Source organism: Citrus sinensis, chromosome 6 (assembly GCF_022201045.2).
Source record: "Citrus sinensis cultivar Valencia sweet orange chromosome 6, DVS_A1.0, whole genome shotgun sequence".
NCBI classification, from domain to species: Eukaryota; Viridiplantae; Streptophyta; class Magnoliopsida; order Sapindales; family Rutaceae; genus Citrus; species Citrus sinensis.
In genome coordinates, this window is record NC_068561.1 from 12,840,520 (window position 1) to 12,863,744 (window position 23,225).

Here is a 23,225-nt window from a genome sequence, read left to right on the forward strand (position 1 = left end):
GTTAATAAACTTTTACAACAAAGTGTACATGCTGCATCTCTTCACTCTATTTTTTCTATGCTTACAATCACTCAATTGAAAGATTGAAATGAAGTTTACAAATAACACACTCCTTATAAGACTATATAAGCTAGTGACAGCTTAAATATATATGATGAGCAAGTGATAGCTCAAGAGTGTTTAGATATATAAAGCTTTAACTTTGATCAACCTTAGAAAAATGATCTGGAGTTAGGATTATACAGAGCCGTTTGCCACTAAAAAGAAAATTGATTAGTTGATTTCTATAGCCAGCTAGCTGCTTTGGCCTTTTCTCCGTATTTATAGTTTTAGCCCAAAATTTTCTATAATCATGAAAGTGCCGAAAAGGTTTTGAAACATTATCAAATATGTCCTTCTCAAAATTTGAGAAACAACATTAAGACTTTTCATATTTTCTGCCAAGTCAAAACTTTTCAAGCAAATCTGTTAGCCGCTTTATCCAAACTAGCTTACCAGTTTAGCACTAGAAAGAAAACCGATTAGCTGATTTCTAAAACTAGCTAGTCGTTTTGGGTTTTTCTCAATATTCATAATTTGACCCAAACGTTTCTATAATCATGAAAATACCTAAATGTTTGAAAATATTGTCTAATAGGTACTTTTTAGATTTTCAAAAATAAGATTAAGGCCATATAGACTTTCCATATTTTCTGATATGTCAAAACCTTTCAAGAACTTTGCAAATCAATCCACATACTTAGTAGAAATTCATTTTGATAAAACATTATAGAAAACATAACTTATAAAAACAAACATAAATTTGAATGTCATGATCATAATAAGTTTCAGCTTTTAAATGCTTAATCATATACACATTTATTAATACTATCTTTACAAGAAATTTGAAGATGAAAAAAACTATTTAAGCTACTACCCTTAGAGCTTGTCCTTAATTTGATGAGCTTTGTACATTAATCTTTAGAGCTTGATCTTAAATGAATGATTTTTTCACTTCAAGAGGTAATGAGGCCAACAATCTCCTTCTCAATGACATCCTGGAACTCAATCTATCCTGCTCATATATGGCCAACGATCTCCCTTTCAACGGCTCCCTAGGACTTGATCTATCCTGCCTAATTAATACAATGCTAGCCCACCTATTGAACATGTGACCAAGCTTTGAAATCATTTGTTGGATTGAGGCACTTGTTGTAACTTTATAACGGGTCACCTATCATTAAATTGATAACAATTTCCTTTTTAACGGCACCCTTGGACTCGATCTATCATGCTTGATTAATACAGTGATAACCCACTTATTAAACATATGATTAGGCTTTAATACTACTTATTTAATCCAGACGCTTGTTTCAACTTCATAGTAGGTCACCTATCATTAAATGCTTTAACTAATGGAGGTTTGAAGTAAACGTTGTTATATTCCCTCAAAAACCAATTGGTGCTTAAAAAATTGAAAATTAAACCATTTAACTTCATTCCTTTGTAATCCTATGGGTGCTTCCTCGCTCACTCCCATCAGGCCAACACTTCTAAGTATTCAAAACATTTTGAACAGATTTTGAATTTGATATTTAGTTAATCTAATCATTCACTCTACTTTTGTTGAAGCAAAAACACTACTTTGCATCGTAGAAAAAGGATAAAAAGTAGTGATGTGTTTGTGGAATTATAATCTTTTATCGGGATTCAAGAAACTGTTTTAACAAATGGGACCAAGGTCCCAAATAGCAGAAACTGATAATGGTTGGGTTAATAGAGCAGACAAATAAATGGTCTAGAGCCTTGGATGCGTCATTTTCCATTGTTCAATGTTAACATTTCTCCACCTCCAAAACCCCAACCCCCCAAGGCCCCCACCACCATAAAAAATATATTGGACCTTATGCTTGTTCTTATTTGGTCAACAACCCTATTTTAAAACTTCTAAAAACTAAAAACAATGAAATCCATCGGAGAAGGTTATTTTGACCTGGTCAAATTATTGAAATAAAATAGTGTACACACCCAGGCACAAAAACAAAGCACACAGTCTCTATTATTGAAGTCATGAATTGATGAATGGGAGTGCAAAAAACTAGGCTTTGAGACATGGGCTTTCTTTTATTTATGTACTTTAAACTTTTGTTTGCAGAGAGATGTGTGGATGTTGCAGGGAAAATAAAAGAACCTTTTCCATACTGTGCATAATCATGTATATGATTAAAGTAATCTAATCTCTAAACATGGGCATAAAGCGTTATTAGTAACAATCTTTAGCACATATAACGAGTGTACAAGAGTAAGAGCCAAGAGTTTTGCACTGAGGAAATCAATAGGCTTGAGTTGAGGTAAGCTTGTTATAAGTGGCACTGAGTTAATAGTCAAGATTTGTCTAACATGAGTTCTTAATTAAATTCTATCTGCTGATCCAATAAAGTCGAAACCTAATCCTTCAATCCAATCATTTTGATATAATTCACAAGAATATACATTGTTCAGCATAGTGTAATTTCATATGTAAGATTCCAGCAGAATGCTCATCCAGTTTTGATTTGATTCTACTTTCATTTTCTTAACACTGATGAAGAAATTTTGTTATGTTATGTTTACGCTGAAACTTTCATTTAATAACAAGAACTAATGTGGCCAGTTCTTTGTAGTGAAAAATTAGATTCTCATGATCATCTCTTCTTAAAAAAAAAGAAAAAAAAAAGAAATGGTTTTCAAATTCAAAGCATTAACATCACTAAAGAAGGGCTTCAAAGATTAAAATGAGACAACTATCTAACAGTATTCCATGCATTATAAAGATTCTCATCAGATGATTTGAAGTCTCATAAGCTTGCTATGTTCCAAAAGTTTGCATCAGCTGACTCATTCATGAAAACAAGTAAAATCCAAAAGTCTTTTTTTTTTTTTTTAACTTATTAGTTTCTTTTATTTGTAAAGTTAAATGGGTATTTCAATACTGCTATTGGTTTTATTTCATGACAATTGGAAGCAAATATGGGAAACTCTAGTATGAAATACGCAACATTAATCAATCTTCTATCTAAAAAGGGTATTAACTATGGAATGCAAGAGATTAACAGGGTTGGGCATGGCATGATTTGGTTCAGTTTGGTTTTTTATCGAATCAAACTGAATAGAATTGACCTCCTAATAAACATATATCAAATTAAATCAAGTTCGATTTAATTTTTCTAAATTTCATTAAACAGAATGGATCAATTTTTTCAAAATTTAGAAATCGAATACGATGACGCCGATTCTTCTGATATTTTGCCCACCCTACTAAAAGTGAAGTGCATAAGAACGAGATGAATTCAAACAAAAGCAACTTCATATGAGGCCACACAAATTCAAATGCAATAAAGAAATGAATGAGCAAGGACACATGGGTCAGTGAGTGGCTGCTCAATTCACATTTTTTTCTGCAATTTACTACTTGGAGCCATTCAAGATATTGAAAAATAAAAAATAAAAATCTGACAGTGCCTTGCTATACAATTTTTTAAAATCTTTTTTAACTTGGCAGCATCTTCACTTTAAAGGATGCTTTTGCCTTCCCCCTCCTCACCAACCTCTCAAATCACCATAAGCAACATCCTCACAAATACACACACATGCAAAGGGAGACAGAGAAAAAGAGAAGTTCAAATGAGATGGTCGCATTAAGGGAGGCTTCCAGCAATCATCATGATAATGAAGATTACATTGATATGGAGGTGAGCTCTTCTTCTTCATCAAACAACTTCTTGTGTTATTCCATTAGCTCTCCCCCACAAAGCCGAGAATTTGAGTTCCAAATGTGTTCTGTTTCTAAAGACAAAGATGCCGCAACAACATCCCCGGCTGATGAACTTTTCTACAAAGGCAAACTCCTTCCTCTTCATCTTCCCCCTCGCTTGTTAATGGTTCAAAATCTTCTCCAAAACTCCAAAATTGAAGATGATTCCTTAGAAGAAAACTTTTCCATTCCCTTCATTAACACAAGCTCTGCTGCTACTACAAATACCAGTACCCCTTTGGAATCTTGTAATGTGTCACCCTCAGAATCTTGCAGGGTCAGCAGTGAATTGAACCCAGATGAGTATTTCTTCGAATGGTCAAATGAAATGAGTGGTTTCATAAATGATGATCGGTCAAAGAAGTCTTGGACTAGAAAGCTGAAGCAGATCAAGAAATCTTCACTGGGTCAAAAGCTCAAAGCTTCGAGGGCATATCTTATGTCATTGTTCAGTAAGTCCACTTGTTCAGATGAGTTTTGCGCCAAAGCAGCATGCAATGCCGAGGTAGAGAACATTTCGAAAGGCAGTGATTGTTTAAACAAGTACATGAAAGTTGCAAATAAATCTCCGTTTGGGAAAACTGATAATGGCAGATACAAGAGCATTAAAAAGGAGATGATTGAAGATGTTGCTAATAGCCATAGAAAGTCCTTCTCAGGAGCAATTCAAAGGCATTCTCCGTTGAAGTGTTCATCTTCATCAACTTCTACATCTTCATCTGGTTCTTCATCATCATCTTCATCTTTTCCATTTAGTTCAATTGGTTTTTGCAATTTACAGCTACTCAAGAGAAGCAGCAGTGCAAATTCAGAGGTTGAAAGCTCAATTGAAGCAGCCATTGCTCACTGTAAACAGTCTCAGTCTCAGCAGCTGCTTAGTTCAAGAAAGAATGTCAGTGAAGCTGCTGGGGTTTGTTCACTATCTGCTTCAAAGATTCCAGTTTGTGGGTGCCAAGAAAGACCTGGAGTTTGCAGCATATGAATTTAATGAATTGTGATGTTGAAGTACTATGTTTGAACAACTCATTGAAGGTCCTAGATTTGTTCAAATAAAGTTTAACCATTGAAGTTTTAGTCATCAAAATTTTATTGTTCATATAAGTAGTGTGAGCCTCACCCTGTTGTCCTTTTCGTACTTGCACAAGTTATAACATAAATGTTAGAGTGAATGCTCAAGATTTCCAGTTAATGTTTAAACTCAGTTCTACAGTTTTACCTCCATTCATCTCTGTTCATTTAGTTCACAGCTACTTTCTTCTCCTCGAATGATGTAACTTTATGATATGTATAGTGACCAAAACTTTTCATGTTCTATGGATTCTGTAAAATCTAGGTTGTTTTCTTTTTCTACTTTTTTTTTCCCCCTGTTGGTAATAGTTTTCATGTGGTCCTTTTCCTCCTAACTAGATTCTTTAAGGCTATTTCAGGCTTTACCCACCATTCCTTTTTCAAAAAAGATCTGAGGAAGATTTGTGTTTTTGCATTAAAGTGAGGACATCATCTTTTTCATCCCTTTCCCCTTTAGAAAAGGAAAAGTATTGAGTCATTATCTCAATCAAAATACAGCATTTCTGAATAAGACTACATTGCCAACAGAGGTTCCAGATAGCCACACTGCTATATGTTCCCATCATTGTCACAAAAAAGATTAAAAATAAAATAAAATAGTCAATTTAGCTTTTAAGAAAATGAATTGTATCAGTTGAACATTAGCTAACTGGACTCTGGTTATTAATTTTAGGACTCACATGATAATCATTCTGCATTAATCATTAAGACTAAATTATACAAAACTCATATGATTCGATTTGCTTTTTTCTGTTAGTAGAACAGTATTAGTAATGATTGTTATCATAGCAATTCACCAGCCTCTCTCAAGAGCGTCAAAAAGCATGTCGCATATAACATTTGTGTCAACGAAAACTAGTTGATTGGAAATATTATACCAAGATTGATTGATTTTGATTTTATAATAATAGTGAATGTATGTAGATCTATCCAAAGCAGACAAATTTTCCTCCAATTTATTGATCTTTCTTCTCTTTATTTATTTATTTAGTTATTTATTTTTTCAGTAAATATTAAACCAAACAGTAGATTTTGAAGAATCAGAAAACTAAGCAAAGCAACTTTTTGTCCCCAACCGGTCGAATTGGAGAATCAAGTACAGAGGAATTTTCCCATATCCTTAGTAAAGACTTTAATTTCATAACAATGAACACCAGAGATATGGTTACTAATTGTACAAGGCCTTTTTTTTTAGGGAAAAAAATTTCTGATATCGCAGTAAAAAAACTGTGGATATTTACAATCAGACAATTGTTAGAGATAGTTTACATTAACTCTATAAAGTACAGTTAAAATTTTTTATCCTCATTAGTATTCAAAAAATATCCGCTTCACTTACATTTCGCAAGAGAGAAGATTGTATGTATTCAATTATATTTAATTAAAAGATAAAATTTGTGAGAGTAGCAACCCACCACTTGGGCTTTACTAAAATTCTAGTGCTTGAGAGTTGAGATTCATTCTTGGATACAAAATTGCCATCTCAATGAAAGAGTAACAGTAATGATACTAAAACTTTTACAAGGGTAGGTAGCATAGCAGCTCGAGGAGCCACGGAGATAGGTAGTGGCCTTTGTGGATTCAATGTTTAATAGAAATTGCACAAGTCTATGATGAAGTACTGCCTGCCTGAACCACTCGGGCAGTAGCCCGAGTGGCCAGGGCTGCTGCCCTCCAATTTGGAGGGCAGCAGTTCGAACCCCCACAAAAGTATTGTGGGGGTATTTCCTTCTTCAATTAATTTGAGTGAAGGTAGTCTTCTTCATTACCCATGAGTGAGGAGTAGACATCCCTCGAATATTTGTGAGGGTTAAAATCTGGGCAGAGCTCCATTAGCATTGATGTCAGTTGGTCCCAGTAATAGTCTGATTTGTAAATATCAGTAATAGTCTCATGTATATGAGTTGTAATCTGAGCAATAGTCTCATGTAATAAAAAAAAAAAAAAAAGTACTGCCTGCCTGATAATGGAAAATTAATTTGATTGTTTAATACGAGGCTAGGACATGTAAAATATTGATGATTTGACAAAACATTTAACCCAATGGACAGGCTCTTAATCAAATTAATACAGTACTATCTGTCAGAGAGTGTTGATCTCTTTAGATTTCAAGTGATTAACATCACTGTTCTGGACAACAATTAGTTGCCAAGCTCAACTCAGAATGTGGGGTTTGTGCTGCTTTTGATTATTCCCATCTAAGCACGGTTATTAAAAAAATCAAAAAGTTAAAAGATTGTGATGTTTTAAAATCTTAACTTGACAGAATTACTCATTAGATATATATATTGGTTCTTAAATATCTTTCCTTGTCTTTATGTCCACTGTCATTGAGATTTTTGACAAGTCTTTGAGTTTGATATTGTTGCTGATATTGAGCAAGACGTTAAACATTATGTTCCCAATGAATCACAGCAAAATTCACCAGTTTCTGTGTAACAGATTCAATGACTCAAGAAATTTTCCATGACTGTTCCCTGAGTAACGCATGATCTACTGTACAGTTAAAAGGGATTCAAAGAATTCATTTGCTCTCTAGCTCTTTATTTTCGAAGATAAAAAGGGGAAAAAAAACATGAAAGTATAATATTTTCTTCAGAATTTACTGGAGTTGAAGACAGATTTGTATAGCTTATCCTACTACTAGGGTAGGAAGGGAAATATGTAGGCATTGCTGGGACATATCAGCAAGTGGAGCATGTGAAAAATGTCAGGTGAGATTCAAGGCATCAACAACATTATGTTTCTTCAAGATTTTTTTTTAAAATTTTTTAGAGCTAAAAATATTTTCTACAAGTAACTTCTCACCTTCACTTCATTCTGATGCACATCAGCATATGTGTGTCTTCAGTAACATGACCATCTAGCACCAAGAATGAAGCCTGTACATCCATTATTATTATTTTTCCATTATAAGGTCTGAATTCTTTATCGTAATTTTATTTTTTCCTTAAATTTTTTAAAATTAGCATAATAGCTCACTGTCGCTGACAAGTGCATATTAAGTTGTAATTTACACAAACCATTGAGTGTAATAAGATATCATCTGGTAGTCCAGTGGTGAACTCATGTCTTCGATACTTCTCCCCGAATATTAGTGAGAATAGATTTTCGAGCTAATGCTCAGCAGGTCTCTACACTCTGTTATAAAATATGTATGTTTAGACTCTTAATAAATTTTGAATTATAATATATTTATAAATGGTAATAATTTTGAAGAAAAGATATTATCCAACATCCACATAAAGTTATAAGCCGAAGATATTTTCCAGGCCTATGAGATGAGGCAAGGAGTTGTCTAATTCATTTGGGTAGCCTTTAAATTCGGCCGATGGTTGATCCGTTTATATATGTCCACCATGCTACTGTCCTGATTCTTAAAAAGAAAGAATAGTCAATTGAAACTCTCAGGTCTCTCTGATTCGGAATGACCAGGAAAAAAAAAAGAAAAATATCCACCGTCCATATGTTTTTTACACATTTTTAAAAAAATATATAATTTCTTTATTTTTTGATTGGAATCCACCTAAAGTTATATTTTGTTTCACTTTTCCACTTCCATTTAAAATCCGTTAAGAAAACTAAACGAAACTTAAAAAAATGACCATTTTACCCCCAAAACGAAAATTATAATTTCACCCTAAAAAATGTAAAAAATAATAAGATTTAATGATGAATATCATTATTGGTACGTTAATGAAGTACAAAAAAATCTTAACTACTAGAGATTATAACTCAATGAATAATAAAACTCTACTTATCTTAAATTCAATTGATTGTTTGTGAAATTGAGCTATTTTTAATACTACTATTATAATTTAGCACTCTAATTACATACATATTTTAAAAAAAAACCTGCATTTGATGGTTGTAAAATTAATTTCTTTATTGATCGATGGGGAAAATAATTAGATTTAATTTAATTATTTTTGGTAATTTTTAAGGTGAAATTATAATTTTCATTTTGAGGGTAAAATTATTATTTTTTTAAGTTTCCGTTAGCTTTCTTAACGGATTCCAAACGAAAGTGAAAAAGTGAAATAAAATGTAATTTTAGGTAGATTCCAACAAAAAAAAAAAAGAAATTGTGTCTTTTTAAAAAAAGTGTAAAAAATGAGTAGATGGTGAATATTTTTTCAAAAAAAAAACAATCATAAGAAACATTTTTAGCGACATATTGAAAAAGAAATGTAGAAAAACATCAGAACAAAACGGTACATTGTACTTCACTTATCCAAAGAAAGCCCTCAGTCAGAAAACCTTTATGAGAACACGCATGTATGTGTCCATATATGATGATCCCAAAACTATTTACCTCTTGAGTAAATATAGGGCAGAGTTGTAAATTGCACCTTGTCGTGCCGACTCACATGAAACATTTAAGCCTCTTGAGAAGGTAAAAGTCTTAGGTAGCGTTTACTTTTTGGATTGGATTGGGAATCCTGAGGAGTGGGAATCCTAGGATTGGGAGTGTGGAGTGGGAGTGGGAGTAGGTTGTTTACTTACACTGGAATGGAAGTATGGATTAGAGATCAGAATCCAATTTATGTGTTTACTTTGTCTTGGATTGGGAGTAAATAGTTTCAAATTACAATTTTATCCTTATTTAAAGAATTATAGTTTTTAATTACAAAACTAATAAAAAATATATTTAATGAATAATATTTATTTTATTATATTTGTAAATTTATTATAATTATTAATATTCTTAATTATGAACAATAAATTATTAATTTTAATACAAAATGAAACCTTATTTTATTTTATTTAATATAATTATATTAAATTTATTATTATATAAAATAATAATATAATATTATTTAGTACAAAATTAATATTTTCTTAGAATAAACTATTTATTATTATTAATATTAAATAAATATAATACTATTATTTTTAAAATAAATATAATAATATTATATTTATTAATTCTCTATTAATATAATAATATTATTTTAAAATAATTTTAACTTAGAATCAATGCAAATTATTATTTAGTTAAATATAATATTATTATTCAAATAAATATAATAATATTATTCAAATAAATATAATAATATTTATTTTATTTTATTAATTATAAAATATTAAATTAAATTAAATAAAATAAAATAAAAGGGTAAAAAAGGGAGAGGTGGGAGTGGATTCCCACTCCCACCTCCCCCAATGGGAGTCCCACTCCCACTCCCCACTCCAAAAATGGGTGGGGCCCACGGAGTGGGATTCCCACTCCCTTCCCATTTAGAGGAAGTAAACGCTGGAGTGGGAGGAATCCACATTCCTCACTCCCACTCCAGTAAGTAAACACAACATTAATTAAGTGGTGTTGATACCATCACGTCATCATCTTAACTCAATTGGCTCACTTCATGATATGAAATGTCTGGAAGAAAATATTAACATTGTTAGATGTTTCTGAAGGACGCCGAAACCAATGCTTTTTTGGGTATGTTTGAAGAACTTTTGCCGTTGACACAAGCACAGGTTTAATCTTCAACAAATGCAGAAAGAAAGATTCAGGTGCTTCAAAATATAAGAACTATAATTAAAAATTTTGTGTACCTTAAGTTACAAAATAGAGTCAAATCGTTGACTAAATTGATTCTGAAAAATTAAACTTTTAGTAGGGAGATTACTGTTCTCTGCTTCTTCCACATGCTGCACGAGCTCCTTGTAAAGCAAAGCTGCCAGTTACTTCAGCAAGAAGCATAAATGCCGTCACTTTGTTAAATACTTATATACAGTATGAGAGAGATGAGGGGGAAGTTCATGTATAAAGAGCTAAACCATGGGCAACAGAGGTGGTGTAGCACTTGTTAGACTGCATAGAGTTTAATTTCATTGTTCAGAAACTCTGAATCCAACATTACTGATGCTGACATTGATCGGGACCCACTATCCATTGATGACCTCCGGATGCTCCGGATTTTGGAAGCCTCAATTCGGTTGACAATCACCCAATAAGACATTGTTCCTATTGTTGATACCATAATCACGGTCCCTATAAATGTTACAGCAACAGCCCACCCCCTCCCGTCATCTCCCACAACAATGTATGACAGTGCAAGAAATGCTACTGAAATCATAATACAAGCCAACCACATCAGCTTGTTAATCACTGCCATCATTTGCTTCTTTGCCTTTCTCTCTATAACTACAACTGAGGTTTGAACTATCACAACAGCCAATGATATGAAGAGGGCAATGGAGTCAAAGATGATGAAAATTAAAAAGGGTGTTTTTGGAGCAATATGCGCTTCTCCAGGGGAGACCTTTGGAGGAAGTTCATCTGGTTTATCAGCAAATTGGCCTGGGACACTGAAGATGGCAGCAAAGGCAACGGTGGCAATGAGGACAGCTACAACTGTGGTGGAGTTGATTGCATTGTTAAGCCCTTCCGTATGCATTTTGTTGATCCTCTTAGCTATACCATGCACATGTTTACGTGTTTCACGTGTGTGCTCGAGCTGGTCATGAACCTCATGCTTTATGTCACTAACAGCCTGCTTTAGTTCTCGAGCTGAGTTTGCTTGGGGCTTGATGGATTTGCCACATGGGACACCATGCTCTTTTAAGATGACTCCAATTTCAGAATGCCCAGTTTTCTCAGCAGTGTCAAGAGCAGTTTCTCTGGATTTGTTGATGACTGCTTTGTCAACTCCATTGATATTCAGCAGCTTCTGAACAATCTGCAATATATATCAGTTAAAATACTCAATTTATAGATCTTCTTTTGTGTGATGCTCTACATATGTTAATGATCCTAGTCAAGCTAAGATATTACAAGGTATGATGATTCCAAATTTCTCATTAAAGATTGAAAACACACGATAAAACTTTTTAAGTTCATAATCTGATAAGGTAAGTTGAAAACAAGACAATTGTGTTCAAAGGAAATGAATTTAATCACCTGAACCCGGCCCTTACGGGTTGCTATATGCAATGCAGAGTTTCCCTTGGCATCAACCATGTTGATTATAACAGGATCAACCTTTACCAGCTCGTCCACAAGTTCAATACTCTGTCCTTTAACGGCCATATGGAGAGCTGTCTGACCCTTCTTATCGTTCCTCAAAACAATGCCAGGTTCTTTACTCAAAAGGGCCTTCACAATCTCCAGATGTCCATTCCTAGCTGCAGAATGCAAAGCCGTTTTCCCATTGCTTCTAGCAATGGTGGCTAGGGTACTACCTTTCTCCAAGAGAAATTTCACTACTTCAACATGGCCTTGTGAGGAAGCTGTGTGTAATGCTGTGGTGTTCGAGGAATCAAAAGTCATCAAAAGTTCAGGAAGTGCCTCCATGAGAATCTTCAATACCTCTACAGCATAGCATGGAGAATATTCAGAACAGCAGCTCGAATCCAACAATGATTAGTCATTATGAAAAGGGGCAAACTGAGATGCTAGTACCCTACTTAACAAGGTAAGTTTCATACTAAAGATGTAATGACATAACATCAACCACATTCAAACACTTGAAATATATCAAACATAAAATTGCGAAAACTGGATATTGCATGTTTAAATGGAAGTTGAAAAGCTTACCCAAGCATCCTTGCTTAGCAGCAATGTGGAATGCATCGTAGCCATTTCTTGCTTTGATACCAGCCAAACTAGTATCATGATACCTGATCATTTCCCTCACCATATCAACATAACCATACTCAGCAGCGACATACAGTGCAGTTTCACCAGATTGGTTCATTTTCGACAACATCTCTCTCAACTCCATATCCCCATAACTAGAAATCATATCCAAAACCAATTCAACACTTCCTGTTCTCACCAGAGACTGCAATGGTGTGTCATCTCGCTTTGCTGTCAACTGTTTTTTCATCTTTTTCCAGCTTTGCTGCTGCTCCGAAGGAGGCTCCATCCTAATCAATTCCCTATTAATAACAAGGGTCTTTTTTTTTTTTTTAATAATTCTTTTGATCTTATCAGAACTTCAATTATTCATTACATGCCAAGATCAAAACCAAAATAGGCAACTTGTAAATTGATATAACGATATTAGATAAAGATGATGCACGAGGGAAACCCGGGAGTTTGATTCCTTTGATAAACTAATCAAATCTCTTACATGTTCTGCAAGCAAAATTTAGTATTAAATTAATACCCCCTTGTCCTTTAATCAATCAACATCATATTAGCACCATTTCTTCATCAATCATTGTTATCAACGAAAGAAAACAAAGAAAAAAAAAAGAAAATGTAAATAGTAAATACTAAACAAATGTTCAAAACAGTAAATCTTGAAAAATTGAACCAAAGTTGAAAATTTTATTCAAATGTCTGCTTGAATTGAAATCTTATAAGGTCAAAAGAAACCAAAATTTCAAACTTTAGTAAAATAAATACTAATTATCAACTGACCTTGGCTTTGAAAACCAAGAGCTGCTCTGCCTCTCAGCCTCCCGTGTTCTGTTCCAGAAACTGAAGGAAAAAAAGAAACAAATACAGGGGCTCCAATGAAACGCGTAAACGTGAACAACTCACAGAGAAGTAGAGCAACAGTTGATGAGAATTGAGTGGGGCTCAATCAAAATCAAAGTACTCAAAAACGTAATGCCAACTTGCAGGTGGGTTTTGTCAGCTAGTGCAGTAACAAGCGGCTTTGTATAAGTTCTTTTAAAAACATTTTGCAAGAAAACGTGCCGCTACTGCTCTTTGTATTACAACCCCACACGTTGTGAGGGGATAGAGCTTCGTATTCCCACGTGTAGAGTAGGATTTTAAAGATGGTTAATTATTGACTTTTCCACTTTGATCTAATCAAATTAGGACAAGGCTAGGTTGCAGGAGCTGCAACTAACAGCCTCGGCATTTTCACCTTGCATGAACTGCTGCCTTAGCCTGGTTGCATCAGCACCAACACGCGTGGAGGATTCCCATTGGCTATGTCTATGTTGCTTGCAGAGGCTGTAACATTGCAAGATCCATCAAATTAATATCTCCAATATCTGATCAGTTGGGGCCATAACGCCATTGATGCTTGGAATGATTGTGAAGAAAAAGGACACGGTTTAGTGGTTGCCTGATGCAATTATCGGTTATGGAAAGAAGCAGCATTTTGAAGCTTGCGTGGATGGTGACACCGATGTAACAAATAATGTGATTTGTTGAAGCTCTAAGAAACTGTAATTTTCAAAAAATAAATATATAGGAATTTGGTCCTATAGTAAGTATTAGCTGTGCCTGTGAGGACTAGAGATGAAAAACAAAGAGATTATACCACAATGGGAAGGTGTTTGGGTGGCTAACGTTGATCTTGATCATAAGAAATTTGATCAAGCAGGATGCAACAACAGTCAATTATGTTCATTCAGATGTAAAATAAGGAAAATTCTATACTGTATTATTTAAAATTACAGCATTAATATCATGATAAATGTAAATTTTATAAATTATACATAACACTAATAAATGAAAAATAAAATAAATAAATTAATGTAAAACTATTAACTATTAAAATAATTTACATGCTGTCTAAATAATTGTAGGAAAAAAATCATTTACTTTAGTAGAATGAGTTTTATTGAATTAATTTAGCTATAAATTCTATACTCTAGAAAATTATAATTTTTTTTTCTATTTTCTATCATACCATTTGTTTGGCGAGATTATTCATCTTGATGAGGATTAAGCCAAAACAAAATTATATATACAAATATTTATTCTTATATTACTAAATACATATATGATATAGTAATAAAATTAAGTCTAATTTGAAGTCTTATGTATATTTCGTACAGTGTTAAACTCCTTACTTATACTTATTGACCATTTGGGGTGGTTATTATTGGGCTCGACAACATAAATAAAGGACTCGAGCCCGATAAAAAGCCCAAATTTTCACCTTCTGGTCGGGCTCGGGCTTTGTCTAAGCCCGACCAAACTTTTTTTTTAATTTTTTTAATATTTAAATAATATAAATTTACCTCCTTGAATATATTAAATTAAATATAAAGATTACTTTAATCAATATCCCAACCATAAAATCATATAAATAACTAAAATAAAAAAATATGTCTAATTTAAATAAAAACACATAGTTCAAATAAAAACACATTTTTTTATTATTAAGTAGTCAGGTTAGGTCGGGTTGGTTAAGGCCCGAACCCTGACCCGAATTTGATTGGGCTTTTATTTTTAAGTCCAAGCCTAAATTTTGAACCTTAAATTCGGGCGAAAGTCCAAAAATTTTGAGTAAAGTCAATTGTGCCAAAATTCAAGTTGACTTTTTTGTCATCCCTAATTGTTGTAGAGGATGTTGAAGGATGCAAAATCTCATCATCTGACAACTGCTTTGAAAAGCATTAAAAGAATATTTTTTTCAAATGATGATTTTAAGAATATTTGTAAGTTTTTATTTTATTTATCAGTAATATATCAATTTACCCTTCTTTTATTAGTTTACGTATTTTACCTTCTATTTACAAGTCTTATGATGTATTTATGTAATTAATATTGATTTATAAGTTTTATGTTATATTTGTATTTTTTTGTTTTGTTTACTAATAATATATCAATTTACTGCTTCTATATTAATACACCAATAATACCTTTTTTTTTTATTTACAAGTTATATATTCCATTTACATAATTTCCATTTTATATTACAGTTAATGTTAATTTACAACTTTTATTTTAAATTCACAAATATTATTTTCATTTACATAATTTATACTTAATTACTCAGTCTAATAATTGTAGATATTCTTAATTTTGGATATTTGAATTGTTATAGATTTAATTTTTTGGCTTTGGAACCCAATAATGTTTATTTAATTAGATGAATACATGATGTATAATCTAGTCTAGTAACTTATTCTCTAGCATAGCGAGATATTATAATCTTTTCCCCTCAAAGACCTCTTCGTAAGGGTCGGTGAAAATATAACGAAATGACAACATATATGCATCCACATATTGGGTGGAAGTGAGCTCCTAAAATCGTTAGCAGAGCCACCAAGCGACTTGCGGGGTAGCTCGTATTTTCTAAAATTTCTAGAAAATATGTTGTTTCTTCTTCAACATGAAATTATAAATTTGCCATTGTTGGATTTATTATTTCATTAATTTAAGCTGAATTTTTAAAAATATATCTGCTTATAACTTTTAGCCTAATAGTAAAATTTAAATTAAGCCCAATGCCTAATTAAATAGTTACCATTAAACAAATGCCCTATAGAATGGAATCAATTAAACTCATTATGTAAATATTTTGACATTTTGTATGTTTTATTTCTTGTTTGCATTTTATATTGGCAAATAATAATAATAATAATAACAACAACAACCATGTGGATTCGATGTTCTTATTAAGTCACTGCCTAGTGTAGTATAAACCTCACTAAATAAATGAGTTCTGAATTCCATAGCCTAATAACTAAATCGTAACTAGTTGTGTGTCCAGAGCAAACAATATCTACTTAGTCGCTAGGCTCAAGTTATTACAATTAATATCAAAACTGATTTATGACTTGATGTGTGGTCAAACATGTTTTTCGTTTATGTTTTTATTGATCCTCACAAGAATGCAAAATTATCTAAGAGATAAGATTGTGATATCACATATCAATAGCAAGCGAATTCTCGACCTAGTTTATAGATTAACTAGGCAAACATGTTTTAAGTTGCAAAGTCAAATAATAAACATAGTATAGGTTATGTGTCCAAAACAGAAATTTCTATATCTACTAAGTTGTTAAGCATGAACTATTACAAACTTCGTGTCCATTTCCAAAATTATGTTTTAGTATTTTTCATCCTAATTCATAAACTTGATTGCTTGGGCCCTCAACAGTTTGGCGTAATACTATTTAAGTTAGGTCAAAACAATATGACTTATTTTACATATCTAATAAAAAATTACAAAAATATATAATTATTGAAATTTTTTAATAACAAAACTATTCATAAAAGCAAAATTACAGGAAAAATAATAGGTTAAAACAAAGCTGAATTTTCTATAATTGTATTGAGGATCTTATTTGTGGTGTGTTTACTTGTGGGATTGAAGAATCAGAATTTGTAATTAAAATGGATGATGTTGTTTACTTACTAAAATAGAAGGGAGAATGAGAATAAAACATGTAGAACCCACATGTTTTTAAAATTAGAGAATGAGAACTTGGTTCCTGGGGGTGTGATAATCAAGTTCCCATTCTCTGAATTGATCAGTTTACACCATACAATTTTCAAAATTTCCAAATTTGTCTCAATTAAGTTTTACATTTTGGTCCCTGTTTTCAATACCTCACAGAATTTATCAAAATGCTTAGAAGTTCTATTTGTAAATAGGTCCTTTATTATTATTATTGATAATAATAATGTGGACAATACTTAACTAAGAAAATTTTAGTAACTTATAATAATATATTCTGATTCAAAGATGAAGTAAATATGTTAAGGAAATTACAGCATATTCTAATTATGATTCGTATAGCTCAAGTAATTACAACAATTTATATCACAGTAGATATGAGAAACTTTCAAAACACTCTGATGACACCATTTCCTCATCAAACACCTTCCCAATGTCGTATCTCTAAGGATGTCAATGGAGGGGGGGGGGGGAGGGGAGGGGACCGACCTCCTTATACCCATCCTCGATATCTTGCATATGTCCATGTTTCATTCTTGTCGCTGTCAGAATTGCTTGAGAGAATCCACGTCTCCTTCCTGAATAATAATAGGGGATCCCCAAGGGGTCCCTGGTCTCGAATAATTGATACATTTGTTGTTTTTTATTTTAATTTAATCATAATAAAATAAAAATTTAAATAAAAGTAAAGTTTGACAATATATCTTACATTAATATTAATCCATTACAAATGTCACATTATAAAATACAAATCACCAAAATAATTATCTTCGTCAGCCTTCAAAATCCTACAATAAAAAGAAAAAGAAATTATTTTTATATCAACAATAAAATAAATGGAATGGATATGGATACTTAATTAATATTTTTAATAAAAGTATTTATCTCTCATGCCTCCTGCTTCCCTTGTTCTTCCTCGAGGAATGTGGTGAATTGAGAGATAGCGTCAGGTTTCAAATCTAAAATAATAAAATATAAGTAATGTAACTTATAAGTGAATATATTAATAATTATATAATATAAATATAGTGAAAAATAAACTCATACTGCCATTGTAAGCTCATAGCCAACTTCGATAGCACATTAATGCCTCCAATGTGCTTGGATGAAGATTGTTATGGTGTGGGCTCACAACTCTACCACTTGTATTAAAAGCTGATTTGGAAGCAACAATTGTAATTGGAATTACCAAAATATATCTAGCAATTCGAGCTCATATAAGATACCTATGTGTATTTGTTTTCCACCAACTCAAAATATTAAAATCTTCCATCCATGGCATGACTTTCTCATCCAAATATGAATTTAATTCATTTGCAATAGCCACACAATCTCCATTGTTTACATAATCATCAAACCCTATCACTCATTTGATTGCTTTCTTATAAGAATCCCCTGTAGATATAGTAGAAGAAAAACTATTACAAGTATAATCAGAGTAATAAACAGTTGGTGGAAACTTCATTGATACTTTCCCATTAATTCCCAGCAAAAGGTGACCACTTTGCCAACATAGAACTTTTTGTCATCACAATAAATCATAGAAAAGTAATACAAAATGAACTCCTTTTAATACCTTGGATTCAATATACAGGCCACACCTAAAATTCCACTCATATCTTGCCAATATTTTCAGTAACATCAATTGAGCCATGTGTTGAATCATATCAAAATGTGATAAAAACCAATCTTATAAAGATAATTTAATCTCACACACATGTTGCAAGAATACATTCGATATTGGATACTGAATTCTTGAAAGTAACTTAGTGACGTCATAAAAACTTTTCAAATTCTCTTTCAAAATAGTGGCAAATTGCCAATCTTCCTCACTATGTAAAACTTATATTATCCATCAATATGCTTTAATCAAACAAAAACATTTTATATTGCAAGGTAGATGAAACCATAAGATATATGAAATTCCACCTAGTAGAACAATCAAGCACTAATTGGTTATCTGTTGTGAAAAATTTTAATATACTCGCAAGCGCACGAATCTAGAGATAGAATAATGGTAACGAGCTCGAATCCACATGGATTGTTATAAATTGAAAAGCCTAATTTAAATCTAAAATTAATATTAATCATAACCTAGTTGAGCAATTGAAGTTTTAAGAGAAATTAAACTAATTAAACTAAGAAAATAATTAAAGTAAAGGAGAATTCAATAAGACAAAAATTACCAAGGTTTCCGAATCCACCACTATTCAACTAGTAATTATCTAAATATTAATTAATCCCCAATTTTAGAGTGACAACTTTAAATCAATCTATGTGATCTCATGGATATAACAATTAAGCCTAATTAAAATTAATCTTATGTATGTTCTTTTTCTGGTTAATAGTATGACATCTAAGCATCCTATGTAAACATATTGAATAACAAAAAGTCAAAGTTTTTTTAAGCACTCTATGTAAACAATTTAATAAAAGATATAGAATCAAATATAATCATATATAAACTTTATAGACCCAAGCATAGATTTAATCGAATATTAATCCTAACAATCAATAATACATGACAAAATTAGTGAAAAGAATTTAATAACATCCAACAAATCATGTGAAATAAGAGCCACAATCATCAAAGAACATATATAAGGAATTAATTAAAAAATAATTATTTCATTGAATAGTATTTCATCATTAACCTCAGTGTAAGAAAATTAGCTAGACATACTTGAATTGGGAGCAACAAAATAAATAACACTAGCCATGGAAATTGAACAGCTGCTGCTGCTCCTGTCTTCTCTCTCGAATCGAGTCTCCTTTTGCTTCCTTTTGCGTCTGGCGGCTCCCCCTCCTCCTTCGTCCAAAAGCCAAAAGCTTGCTTATATAGTCTTCAAAATGGGCCCCACCTTTTCAAATCTAAAGTCAAAAGGCTTGGCCTTTAATTTGTTCTGCTCTTACACGTGCCCACCACTTAGAATTGCATTAGGATTCATTTTTTTAATGCCATGCACATGCTGATAATAATGGCAATTGCTTCTCACGTGATGCATCTCTTCTCTTCTTGAATTAAATCTTAATAAATTAATTCTTTTAATTCCTTATCCTTTAATTGATTCTCAGTTTAATCTCCCTTCCTAAATTGAGTTTTTTCATGCCTTTTTATCCATAATCTCCAATTAATTCCCTATTCAATAAAATAATTCAATTAATTAAAAATAACAAATAAACATAACTAGTAATTATATAATTAAGGGTAAAATATGTATATAAATTATGCCCATCAAATACCCCCAAACTTAGATTTGGCTAGTTCTCGAGCAAAACATAAAACAAAAAAATAAAAATAAAAGTAACGAAAATAAAAAGTAAATCCTAACTAAACCACTTTCACAGGTAATCGCGATTGCATTTAGTGTATGTAATAAGCCTTTAAACCCTTAGGCAGTCCTAGTGGATGAGTTATAGTCTCGTGAGAGCTTTAGTGATGATACTCACAAACATTATTTTTTTAAAAAAATTAAAATAAAATGAAAAGAACAATAAACTTTAAACAAAACATGAAGATAGCCTCAAAGATTGCATAAATTATATAGCTCAAAGAAAATTTCAAATATTGGCAAAGTTCTAACTTTAATTCAACAGTTAATCCTATCTCTCTTTTAATTCTTGTAGTGTGTGTGTGAAATCAATTCAATCAAATCCATTTCCAAAATCTTCAATATCAACAACCTTCACCTCGAACAAAAAAAAGAGTAAGTCAAACTAATCTTATTATCTTAATCTCTAATTTTTTTTCCACAGGCTTTTATGTGCATTGTTTTTTTCATTTCAGCACACGCACTTGATTTTTTTTCCTTTTTTTTCTTTTTTTTAAACTATAATCAGGAACTTTCACTCTACTCCTTAAAGTAGCATTCTTCTCATGGTAGATTATCTTCTACACACTAGTAGTACATAGGCCCAAATTACTCAAGGATAACTTCACTCTTAAGGGTTATAGGTAGCTATTTCTGACTTTGGCGCTTGTGTATACTATTTTGTATTGTAGAGATAAGAATCAAAACAAACAGTCATTTACTCTATCTAAAATTCTTAACTCAGGCTGCGTCAATCTTAGATTTTAAGTCAAAATTATGAAAGAATTGATATTAGTGCTCATTGTGTTTAAAGAATCTCAATTAAGAGGAATTAACACAAGAATCAAGTATAAATTAAGATAATATTCAACCCTTTATAAGAATCATATTCATTGTCAATCAAGTTCTTATCATTGGCTTTTCACATAAAAAAAAAAAAATTATTTTTTTGGTTTTTTTTTGTTTTAAACAAACAAAGCACACACTATTCCCACCCCCAAACGTATTCAGAACATTGTCTTCAATGTTTCATAAATAAAAGATATGCATGCAAAAAGATGCAAAAAGATGAAAAACATAAAAACATAAATAATAAAAGAAAAAGTTGGAGAGATCACACCTTAATGGGTTGGGGAAACTTAAAATAAAATGACAACTAAAAAGAAAACATTAGAAGAAATATAAATAAAAAAGGAAAAATAAATAAAATCCTACAAAACTAACTAATTAATGCAAACAGCAAATCAACCAGGATCAATAAGAATTTGGTGAAAATCAAAGCAATTATATAGAAAATACCAAAAAACGTAATAGACTAAGCACAAGAGCATTTTATTAATAAAAGGATGATGGTAATGAAACTCCTCAATATCGCACTGATTTGATCTCTTCTATTCCAAGCTTACTTGAGAGTTATTTGAAGTAGTATAAAAATTTAACAATCTAAGAACTTTATATTTTACCACCTTTTTCATGTCAGAATGTGACATATGTTGCACTTCTTTAGGAAGTAGCTCCAAGTTGAATGATTCAATTTTCTCTTCAAGAGGAAGTGGGTCAATCTTTTCTTTCCACTTAATTAGATCTATGATAAAAGTTGAATCAAGTAAAGCATTAACTTCTTTAATACCACTGTCAACATCAACAGAGAAATCAGAGTCAGTTGTGCATGGTGTTAATGGATTGTCATAGTGGTTAGAAATAAATGAGTCATCAATTGATGCTTTTATCATATTTACTTCAACGACTTCATCATCGTCTTGTGCCTGCTTGGGAACATTAAAAATATTTAATTCCATGGTCATGTTACCAAAAGACAATTGTATATTTCTAGTCTTGCAACTAATATGAGCATCAGCTGTAGTTAAGAAATGACGATCTAGAATAACTGGGGTGTGATTCTTAGGATCTTGTACATGCTGAGTATCAATAATAATAAAATCAACAAGATAATAAAATTTTTCAATCTGTATTAACACATCCTCTACAATACCACGAGGTCTTTTCATTGACCTATCTACAAGTTGCAAAATAATAGAAGTTGTTTTAATTCATCTAGTCTAAGCTGCATGTAAACAGAATAAGGCAAGAGATTAACACTAGCTCCTAAATCCAATAATGCTTTATCAAACAATTGGTTCCCTATAACACATGAGATAGTAGGAGACTTAGGATCCTTAAATTTTGGTGGCATTTAACATTAAAGTAAATTGCTAGTTTGTTCAGTTAAAAATGCCTTTTTAGTGACATGCAAATTTATTTTTTTAGTGCATAAATCTTTTAAAAACTTGACATAGGAATGAACTTGCTTCATAGCATCAAGTAAATGGATGTTTGTCCTTACATGCTGGAAGATTTCTCTAATCTCACCTGTTGAAGTCCCTTTCTTTATATTTCCTAATCTTTGAGGAAAAGAAGCCTTAGGAATATAATTTGGGACACTTTCTTCTAGATCATTAGGTGATGAGTCTTGTGATGGAACTAGATCTGAAGAAGTAGGTTCAGATGTCTTTCTTGTTCGAACCTCCACCTTGTTGTCAAATAATTTTCCTCTTCTCAAGGTCATAATTGATTTGGCTTCTTCATGTAATGGCTTGAACTCGATCCAACTTCATGCACTCCTTAAGGATTAAGAATTGGTTGACTCGAAAATTTTCTTTTTTCTCTCTCAGCCACAGTAGTTGTTAATTGACCCAATTGATGTTTAAGCTTTAGAATAACTTGAGTGTTTGACTGAAAGGCTTGTTAGGTTGACTGAATGAAACTTTGAAGTGTATCCTCTAAAGAAGATTTTCTTTGTTGGGGTGCAATAAATTGAGACATAGGCTGTTGGGTAGGAGGATATACTTAGTTAGGAGGGACAAATTTTTGTTTGGGCATGCTAAATTGTTGTCCTCCTTGGTTTGATAAAGGATGATTTTGTTTTAAAGAAAAATTAGGGTGATTCCTAGAATTAAGATTATA

General features: G+C 31.9%; 2 protein-coding genes across 4 annotated transcripts; one reads left to right on the forward strand and one right to left on the reverse strand.

Moving 5' to 3' along the window:
* Positions 1–3,343: 3,343 nt before the first annotated feature.
* LOC102613382 (probable membrane-associated kinase regulator 4) lies at positions 3,344–5,084 on the forward strand. The gene has a single exon (XM_006480654.4). The coding sequence runs from the start codon at positions 3,609–3,611 to the stop codon at positions 4,752–4,754; it is 1,146 nt and encodes a 381-aa protein (XP_006480717.1). The 5' UTR covers positions 3,344–3,608; the 3' UTR covers positions 4,755–5,084.
* Positions 5,085–10,361: 5,277 nt separating this feature from the next.
* Positions 10,362–13,457, reverse strand: LOC102613673 (ankyrin repeat-containing protein At5g02620-like). Of its 3 annotated transcripts, none has more exons than XM_006480655.3 (4): positions 13,218–13,457; positions 12,387–12,718; positions 11,751–12,160; positions 10,362–11,529 (listed from the first exon to the last, which is right to left on the reverse strand). In XM_006480655.3, the coding sequence occupies exons 2-4, from the start codon at positions 12,715–12,717 to the stop codon at positions 10,657–10,659; spliced, it is 1,614 nt and encodes a 537-aa protein (XP_006480718.1). In that variant the 5' UTR covers position 12,718; positions 13,218–13,457; the 3' UTR covers positions 10,362–10,656. The 3 variants fall into 3 exon arrangements, with proteins under 3 accessions (XP_006480718.1, XP_006480720.1, XP_052299347.1); XM_006480657.3 differs by having other exon boundaries at positions 12,387–12,730; positions 13,218–13,453; XM_052443387.1 differs by having other exon boundaries at positions 12,387–12,929; positions 13,218–13,453.
* Between the last annotated feature and the right edge of the window lie 9,768 nt (positions 13,458–23,225).